General features: G+C 42.5%; 1 protein-coding gene across 1 annotated transcript in view; it reads left to right on the forward strand.

Moving 5' to 3' along the window:
* The window catches only part of TACC1 (transforming acidic coiled-coil containing protein 1), a 49,123-nt gene that overhangs the window by 26,221 nt on the left and 12,782 nt on the right, over positions 1 to 10,120 (forward strand). Inside the window, 3 exon segments of the mRNA XM_023751895.1 lie at positions 2,577 to 2,629; positions 5,497 to 5,622; positions 7,466 to 7,542. Coding sequence (XP_023607663.1) covers positions 2,577 to 2,629; positions 5,497 to 5,622; positions 7,466 to 7,542 — 256 coding nt within the window.

The following is a 10,120-nucleotide window of genomic DNA, read 5'->3' on the forward strand; positions in this document are numbered from 1 at the left end:
GAGCTTGTTTTCATTACACTAGACCAGTGGTCGGCAAACTGCGGCTCGCGAGCCACGTGCGGCTCTTTGGCCCCTTGAGTGTGGCTCGTCCACAAAATACCACGTGCAGGTGCACATGTACAGTGCGATTGAAACTTCGTGGCCCATGTGCAGAAGTCGGTATTTTGTGGAAGAGCCACACTGAAGGGGCCAAAGAGCCGCATGTGGCTTGCGAGCTGCAGTTTGCTGACCACAGCACTAGACCATTATAAATTGTCCTGCTCACAGATGTGGTAGACTGAAATTAACCGATGCCCTATAAAATCCTTCTTAATGTCCAAATAAGAACCTATATAGACTAACTTTCTTGCTAACCTTCTTGCTGTTGGACTCTCAGAACATTGTAGAGCGGAGGCCCTCCTTCTAGGTCCCAAGTTGTATCTGTGACCCTAAACTTGACTTGTGAAATGTTTAGAACCATGTTCCTGACTATATTAAACATTATTAAAAAAAATCAACATAATTTAATTTGGCGTTTTTATACCTAGAATTTAAGAAATCATGATCTCTCATCAAATGAGGGAAGCGGGTAGAAATCAGGACTTTGTGAGAGTTTTTCTTCCAGCCTCCTCCCTGCCCCCAGGTCTCAGTTTTTCATCTATAAAATAAACGTGCCAGGCACTATTCCAGATTTCTTCCCAGGCCTCTTTCTGCTCTGACTTCTTTCCCAAGATTTCATTTGCCATTTCCCTTTATACCACCTTACTCAGTTAGGTGGGCTACACTTATTTCTCTTATTTGAAATATCTTCCTTTGCCATCTCCTATAGAAATTCTGCCCATCCTTTTGGGTCTATTTCAAAAACATCACTTGGCTCCCACCATGCTTTATGCTCCCAGCACATTTCTTCTTACCATTCGCGTTTTGTGTATTCATTATAGAAGGGATCTTTGATAAGCTTCTCAAGGTTAAGGACTATGAGTGATTCATCTTTGAATTTCCTCGGCTGCAGGTGCATAGTAGATATTTGTTGAATTATATTCTTCCTCACTCGGAGGAAATTCCTGCAACAAATTTGTAGAGCTGGAGTTCTGTTAGATACAGTGCTGTCCTCATAGTGGGTAGGTAGTATGTCACTGTGTGTAACTGATTATCCATATCAGGGGAGAAGCAGAGGCTGTGGTCATGCGGGTGGGAGTGTGAGGTGGACAGGTGTACTGACCCTGTCAGATGAATCAGAGAACATTTACTGGGGAAAGTCACCTTGGAGCTTGGTTTGATAGATACATAGATGTGCACCAGAGAACGAGCGTCTCTCTCTGGGTTGGGAAGGAACCTGCCATGTGGGTAAAATGCCCAGTAGCTCTGTGAGGACAGGGTAAGTGGGAAAATGAAGTGGTACTGAGGATTTGGGGCTTGCTTCTGTACGTGGAGGGGAGCCATCGAAGGTTTTTTCTTTTCTTTTTTTAAATACATTTTTATTGATAGAGAGGAAGGGTGAAGGAGAGAGGGAAACATCAATGATGAGAGGAAATCATTGATCGACTGCCTCCCGCACGCCCCCTACTGGGGATCGAGCCTGCAACCTGGGCATGTGCCCTTGACCGGAATGGAACCCAGGACCCTTCAGTCCGCAGGCCGACATTCTATCCATGAGCCAAACCAGCCAGGGCCATTGAAGGTTTTTAAGCAGAATAGTCACAGTTGTGTTTTAAAAATAATTCATTATAGACAGAATTTGCTAAAATAATAATTTGTTATTGCTTTGTGGGAGATTGTAGTCTTATAAAATTTTAAAATATTTTAAAATTGTGTTTAGTCCTGGTCATTGTGGCTCAGTTGGTTGGGCATTATCCCGTGCACTGAAGAGTTGCCAGTTTGATTCCCGGTCAGGGCACATGCCCAGGTTGCAGGCTCTATTTCTAGTGCAGGGTGTATAGGATGTTTCACTCTCATGTTGGTCTCTCTCTCCCTCTCCCTCTCCCTCTCCCTCTCCCTCTCCCTCTCCCTCTCCCTCTCCCTCTCCCTCTTCCTTCCTCTCTCTAAATAACAATTTAAAAAAAATTGTCTTCAGTGAGAGCTTATTCCTTTAATTAGAAAACATCTAGTGTTAGGTTTTTTAAAATGTCTCTGGTGGTAGAGTGGGAGGTACAAAATGAATTTAGTTTTGTGGGTATTGCAATTTGGAGCTTATTGTTTTATCTGCTACTGCTATACTCCTTAGATTGAGGGTACCCTTTTGGGCTGGAGTTTAAGACGTTGGTAATAAAACAGCATTCAGTGTTTCCTCTCACTGAAATAATCCCATGGTTAGCACATGGGCACAAAGGACAGACTTGCTGTTCTTTGCACCTGAAGATTGTGGATTCATTTATGACTGACTAACTCCGCACTCCTCTTTCTTCTAAATATTTTGGACTTTTAACATGGACAACACAGTGATCAATAGAAAGCCAGCGCCCCTGTGAGAACTTGGGGTGCGTTCGTGTGTTATAGATGTCATTCTGGGCCTGTGCTGGGGGTTTCCCAGTGCCTTTCACTAGGAAGGGGAGGAACCAGCTGCTTGGGTTAACTACAAAAATGACTCTGTGTTTTAGGCGTAGAAAAAGAGACGTGCCAGAAAATGGAGAAAGATGGATCTGCCGTGCCTGTAAGTTCCTAAACTTGGCAGGTGAGGGGGGAGTTAAGTGGAGCTCAGGTTTTTTTAGCATTTGTTTCGAAGCTCATGTTAAATCTTTAAATAAATTATGGCCATTGTTTGGTGATGGGGATGAAATATAAATAAAACACAGCTTCTTCACTTGAGGGGCTCACACTCTATCCCGAGATTCTCGGACAGCAACCCCTAGTGCATGTGCAGCTGAGCACTTGATGTAGCTAGTCCGAATGAGATGTCCTGTAAGTGTAAAAATACAACCAGTTTTTGATGACTTGCATAAAACGAAGGGAGGTAAAATGTCTCTAACTTTATATTGATTTCATGTTGAGATGATAATATTTTGGGCTAACTAAACTATGTTATTAAAATGATTCTCACCTGTTTCTTTTTACTTTTTTCAATGTGGCTGCTGAGAATTTTTAAATTGCATATGGCTTGCATTATATTTATTTTGAACAGCACTGGCAACAGGTACAGAATGAAAACGACACCCCGCCTGTGGTGAAGGTTATACTAGAACAGGGGTGGGCAACTTTTTGACTCGAGGCCACAATGGGTTCTTAAACTGGACTGGAGGGCCGGAACAAAAGCATGGATGGAGTGTTTGTGTGAACTAATATAAATTCAAAGTAAACATCATTACATAAAAGGGTACGGTCTTTTTTTTTTAGTTTTATTCATTTCAAACGGGCTGGATCCGGCCCGCGGGCCATAGTTTGTCCACGGCTGTACTAGAATGTGGTCCTAGGGGCTGTGGGAGCCGGGACTCATCGGCTGCGTGGCAGGTGGCAGGAAAGCTGAAGCTGTGCTGATGAAAAACAAAACGACTTAAAGAACTCTAGAATAGATACTGATATTTTCCTTACTAAGAAAACCAAGTTAATAGAATGGTCACATCCTTGATAACACAAGGGTCATGGGAGGCACAGGGAAGTTAGTTCCTAGAGATGGGGATTCTGGCTTAGAGTAATAAACACTCACAAAAGACAGACTTTAAAAGGTATTAATTTAGAATCGGAAATGTAACAAGGCGAACCAAATGTGTTTGCCTAACGTAGTACATTATCTCCCTGTAGGCAATTACACGGGAAGCAAGACTATGGGAAAGCCTCTTGATGATAGACATGGCACAGGAAGTAATAGAATGATCACATGTCCGGGGTGTATCAGTTGTCCACAGCAAACATGTATTACGCCATCATTTTTGGATCAGGAACCCTGGGATGACTCCGAGTCTCATGGGCTGCAGTCAAGGTGTAGACCAGGGCTGCGGTCACCTCCAGGCTCACTCATGTGGCTGTGGGCCCATCTCGGGTCCTCACTGGCTGTTGACAGAGCCATCAGTTCCTTGCCACATGGACCTCCCCATGGAGCTTCTCACTGCGTGAAAGCTGGGTCTTTCTGTAAACAAAGTGACATGCCATGACTTTTACCATATTGTGTCCTTTACGAGTGAGTCCTTAGGTCTAGCCTGCTCCAAGGAAGAGACTGCCCGAGAGGATTGGTACCAGGAGGTGGGGTCACGGGAGCCATTTTAGAGGCTTCCCGCCACAAGTGACTTTTGGCTCTAGTGATAGGTCTGTCCCAAGATAGTGTTTCTGAGGAGTTTTGGACTTCCGTCAGCATGTGGTCCACCCTCCCCCAAATGCTGCTGCAGATGGGCACGGCCAGCCTGTGGCTTTGCATTTCCCTTTTCTGTGGCCTAAGCCCAGAGTTTCTATACTGGATGAGGTCTGTGAAGCTGTCTGCACAATTGTGTATTTTTGAGTATTTTTTAGAGAAAGGATGAGTCTATAATGACCCTGGCAAGTTTAAAAACCACTGGTCTAAGTGAACCTTGGACTTTATGTTCAGTTCTGGTTCAAACAAAATACCAGAGAGCTGATTGATTATGAGCAATAATTAATTGATTAGTTATACTGACATTTAAGATTTTTCCTAGGTCACTTTGGCTGGCATATCGGATGTTATTTGATGAACTTTTCCCCCCATTTATATAAAAAGCTTACTTGTATAGGTAAGGGACAAATAGCACCAAAAATGCTTTCTCAGAAGGAAGATAGTATAGAACCTATATTCTTGTGAAAAATAAAATATTAACCATATGTGGCTCTCTAAAACCCGAGTTTATGATAAAAACAAGCTGGTGTATCAGAAAGTGCAGTGCTGCCAGACAGGACTGAAACAATAGCAAGGAAGAACCAAAAATGGGAGTGTGGGCACGTTGTCAGGAACAAGTAATGGTGCACACCTGACAGCATCACTGGGCTGTGGCACATCACTGCAGAGCAAAGACTTTCTGGTGATCCTGAATCGCCCGGGCTGGGTGGGGTCAGGCACATTCACCATTTCTGCCTTCCTAGGCCTGAAACTTAGTAAAAAAAATTTTAGAAATATTTCCATCCAAAGTGACTACATAGACACACAAAGCATCAACATGTAAAAAAAAAAAAAAAGTTGACTTTCTTTGGGAAATGTATTTACATGGAACACATCATCCCCAGAAACCCCTTGAAAGATGAACCATGAACCAGGTAGTATTCTTTGGTGACTGACCACTATGATAAGTACACTTCCTTTTGGGGGATAAGAAGAAAACTTCTCTAGGCTATCTGTTAGACAAGCAAGACACCCTGATAATCCTTAGAACAAGTTTTTCCTTTAGATAGCACTGTCGCTAGACTTGATTTTTAAAAAACCCTGCTGGGTTTTTATTGTGTGTGTTTTTTTACTCTAAACATGTTTTTAAAGATTGTGATCAATGTAGCAATGAGGAAATTATTGAAAGATGCTTGGGATTAAGAAGCTGAAGATTAAACGTATTAAATGTAACCTCTTCCTCCTCCCCTCCCCCCCAGGGACCGTTGGAGTCCCCTGTGGAGGAGGCCCCCGTGTCCGTGGCCTGTGGCGGAGAGAATCCCCTGGATGGCATCTGCCTCAGTGAATCAGATAAGACAGCCGTGCTCACCCTGATAAGAGAAGAGGTAAATGCTTTCTTGTTCCACCCACTTATCGCTCCATTCTTTGTGAAGCCATGTGCAGCGGGCAGATTCCATCTCTGCTGGCCTCCGTTATCCCCGTTGGAAGTTCGTGTTTCCTGCAGCTTGTCTAGCTCGGATAAAGGGCTCCCTGTAAAACGCCACGTTGGTGCTGGGGTCCTGACATTGTGGTGTCCTCTTTATCTTTTAGCCTTGAAATTTTAAATATCAAAATTTGCTAACTTTATCCACATGAGTTTGTAAATTAGTGCCTTCATTTTACAGAGCATATTAGTATATAGTATGCTCGTACATAAAAATTCCTTAAATTCTAGACTTGCACTAATATACAATTGTTTCCTACCTTCATCCATTCTTTAATTCAACTCTCAAATACCTTTATCATGTTTCTTGAGCAGCCTCTGTTCAAAAATAGGTCACTGCTAGGCCTTGGATGATCTGAAAAATATGAAAGACATTGTTATATACTAGTAATCAGTTATCATCCTCTCCTGTTATATTTCTGTGCTATGTTTATGTACTTGGCTTGTGTATTACTTGATGACTCCACCCTATTTTAAAGCAGGTGGAGCAATTTTATTTTTATAATGTGATGAAAGTAGTTAAGTACCTGTGATACATGTCTCTTAAAGCTTTAAAAAATGGCATTAAGGACCTAGCTGGTTTGGCTCAGTGGATAGAGCACTGATTGACCTGTGGACTGAAGGGTCCCAGGTTTGATTCCAGCCAAGGGCACATGCCCGGGTTGTGGGCTTGATCCCCAGTAGAGGGCGTGTAGGAGGCCACCAATCAATGATTCTCTCTCATCATTGATGTTTCTATCTCTCTCCCTTTCTTTCTGAAATCAATAAAAATACATATTTTAAAAAATAGCATTAGGTTGGTAATGAGAGATGTCAACTAATCCTGTTGTCAGCTTGGGTGCAGTGGTGAGGAGCCCCCCCCCCCCCCCGCCCTGCCCAATCTCGTAAATGAGAAAAATGACTTCACCTTCCTCCTGAGAGTTAAACTATGAGATGTCCCCCTCATGGATCACAGGAAAGATGGAAAGATGTGTTTAGTCACCAAAGCAGATAAGCTGGCTTCTGGCATCCTGATTAAAGGCACCAAGTAAAAATGTACCGATTAGAAAGAGAGAAGCACAGAGAAGTAAATAAAAAGAGAACAAGGTGTGCCCATCCAAGCCCTGTGCAAGGCAAATGGAGTTTCAGGCAGTGAATTTAGATAATTTCTTTTCCATTTAGTATGGGCATCCCATGGGTTCTGCACAGCCTATAGTGAGATGGATGCACTGGCTGGAGGCATTGAACTTCTGACTCTCTCTTTCTGAGTCTATTTTTATCAAGCAATCAGAAATCTCTGCAGAAAGAGAATATGCTGGTCGTGCCAACTTCTAATGCTCTGACTTTGTGGCAGTTTCGTTTCTCATCCTAACTAAGATTGGTGCACTGGTGTCTCCTTGGGTTAAAGTGACTCTCTGTCAGATGACGCTCTGCTCTGGGTGTCTTGTCCCAATCTGTGTTCTAGGCCTACAGAGCGAGAGCCAGACCCTGGCCTGAGGTTGAATTTACAGAGAACTCAGTTACCAATTGGAATTTTCCTAGGAGATGTTCTACTCACCTTTACTCTGGTGGCTACGTTTCCAGCATCCCATGTGGCTAAGAGTATTTTTCTAAATGTTTATGAGCATTAGATGGATGATGAGGTTTTACATTCCTAACGTAAGTGAATGACTTGGGAGGAACTGTTGTTTCAAGTCTCCGATCTTAAATTCAAGCTGTAATAGATTGAGTAGGTAAAACCAAGCTTTCTCTCTATTATAATCTAGATAATCACTAAAGAGATTGAAGCAAATGAATGGAAGAAAAAATACGAAGAAACCCGACAAGAAGTCTTGGAGATGAGGTGAGATTGGAGGTTTGGGGAGGTATTGGATACCTTTATGCATTGTTAGATTTAATACAAATGAAATGATGAAAGTATTTGCTTATCACAGAACCGGCTATTGAGAATGTGGGGCTATGCTATTTATACCTTAATTTGTGATTGATAATATCATTCCATGAGTATTGCTCACCAGGCATTATATTCAAATACTGTAATTTATTTTGGGGTGTTCAGAACATTACAAGTAAGCAGAACTCACATAATTCTTATCTTTGGAAATAACAAATTTGTGTAAAAATATCCCTTTGAAATACAGAGTAATAAGATTTCCTGACATTCAGTTATGGAGACATTATAATTCATAATATGTTTTTAAAATTTATCTTTATTGTTAAAAGTATTACAGATGTCCCCTTTACATAATACTTTACAAAAACTAATTATTCATGGTAGCGTCAAATCTCATAACCAATAAATAGATTATAAAAAGCATGTTAACAGGAAACAGAACTGATTGACATTTTAAAATTGAAATCTTTTTATTTTTTCTGCTCACTCTCTAGAAAGGAGATTTAGGAGCCCTGTAATAACTAGAGATGGCATCAAAGAAGAGGGAAAAGGCATAAATAATTTATACAGTCAGCACTTGAATGATTAGGAAATATTTTAAATAAATAAGTCCATGCTAATTTGTGTCTCTTGTAATATTATTATTCTTACTTTTTAATTTTTAAAAGATTTTTTTAGAGAGAGAGAGAGAGAGAGAGAGAGAAACATGGATCAGTTGCCTCCCATACAAACCTGCAACCTGACTGGGAATTGAACCAGCGACCTTCAGTGCATGGGGCAAAGTTCAACCAACTGAGCCACACTGACCAGGACTATCTGTTTTTTGTTTGTTTGTTTGTTTTTTGAGCATACTGGGTGTAAGGTGCCATTCTGGGAATGGTGGAGAAGAAGGAACAGCCCCTATCCTTGGAGAGCTTATAGGAGCTATATGTATTAGAAGCTTGGATGCAGGGTCAAAGTGATGGGCACGACCAGCGAGGAGAGGGAGAGCCATCGTTTCTCACTGAGGGGTCACAGGGAAGAGCACCCATCACTTAGGCCAACATTATTGCATTTCACTTAAAGGAAGGTTAACATGACAGGATGATCTTTGAATAACTGAGTTGCTTTGGGGATTAGGATAGTAAAATAAAACTTGTAAGTAAATCAGAGGGGACAGATGTCAGAAATGGTGGATTGCGGCCAGGAAAGCCTGAACACAGATCAGATCTATTAGGAAGACCCCCCATAATATCATTATAGTAGTTCCCCCTTGCCCACCACCAATATGTTACAGGACCTCCTGAAACTGCAGATAGTGCCAAAGCCTACATGTACTTTTTCCAGTACATACATGCCTATGATAAAGTTTAATCTATAAATTAGACACAAAAGATTAACAATAATAATCTATAATAAAATAGAACAATTTTAACAATCCTATATAATAAAAGCCAAATGTGCAAATCAACTGAACGGCAGAACCACCGGTCGGCGGGGGGCGGGGCCTGTGAGTCGGCGGCCCCGGCCATCCAAAGCGGGTGCCAGTGGGCAGAGGGAGGGGACGGCGATGGGGAGGACAGTGGTAGAGGGGCTATGGGGGGGGGGGCAGCCGTCTCCCACAGAGGGAGGCCACCGGCAGCAGGGCATTGGGAGGTGGGGCCGGAGCTACCCCCTGGTGGTCAGTGCCTTCCCACAGGGATGTCTGTGGGGAGTGGGCCTAAGCTGTCAGTCTGACATCCCCCAAGGACCCCAGGACTGCGAGAGGGTGCAGGCCAGGCTGAGGGACACCCCCGAGTGTACAAATTTTTGTGCACTGAACCTCTAGTATACTATAATAAAACTTATTTGAATGTGGTTTGTCTCTCTCAAAACATCATCTTGTACTTTATTCATCTTTTCACTTAAAGGAAACACTTTATGGCTTCTCTTTGGCAAATCTGAATTGCCAGCATCAGTACTCTTACACTTTGGGGCCATTATTAAGTAAAATAAGGGTGACTTGAACACAAGCACTATGATACTGAGATAGTTGATCTGATAATTCAGCTAAGTGACTAACAGGCAAGTAGCATATGCAGCTTGGGGACACTGGACAAGGATGATTCACATACCAGGCAGGACTGAATGGGATGGTGTGTGATTTCATCACACTACTCAGAACGGTGCAAAATTTAAAACATATGAATTGTTTGCTTCTGGAATCTTCCATTTAATATTTTTGGACTGTGGTTGACTGAGGGTAACTGAAGCTGGAAAGCGAAACCACTGGTAATGGGGGACTACTGTAATTTATTTTGTAAGATTGATTTGTCTAAGCAAACAAATCTATTGCCTGGAGGCAATTGTTTCTACAAATAGAATGAAGGCTTATCTATACTAATAAAAGCCTAGGTGGTCCTCGTGCCCTCACGCGACGCCCTCACGTCATCCAAAGATGACCGCCACAAGATGGCCTCCACAAGATGGCCGGCAAGGGAAGGCAGTTGTGGGCGATTAGGCTCATCGGAGGAGGGCAATTGGGGGGAGAACAGGCTGCCAGGGGAGG

The sequence above is a fragment of the Myotis lucifugus genome, unplaced genomic scaffold (assembly GCF_000147115.1).
Source record: "Myotis lucifugus unplaced genomic scaffold, Myoluc2.0 scaffold_26, whole genome shotgun sequence".
NCBI classification, from domain to species: Eukaryota; Metazoa; Chordata; class Mammalia; order Chiroptera; family Vespertilionidae; genus Myotis; species Myotis lucifugus.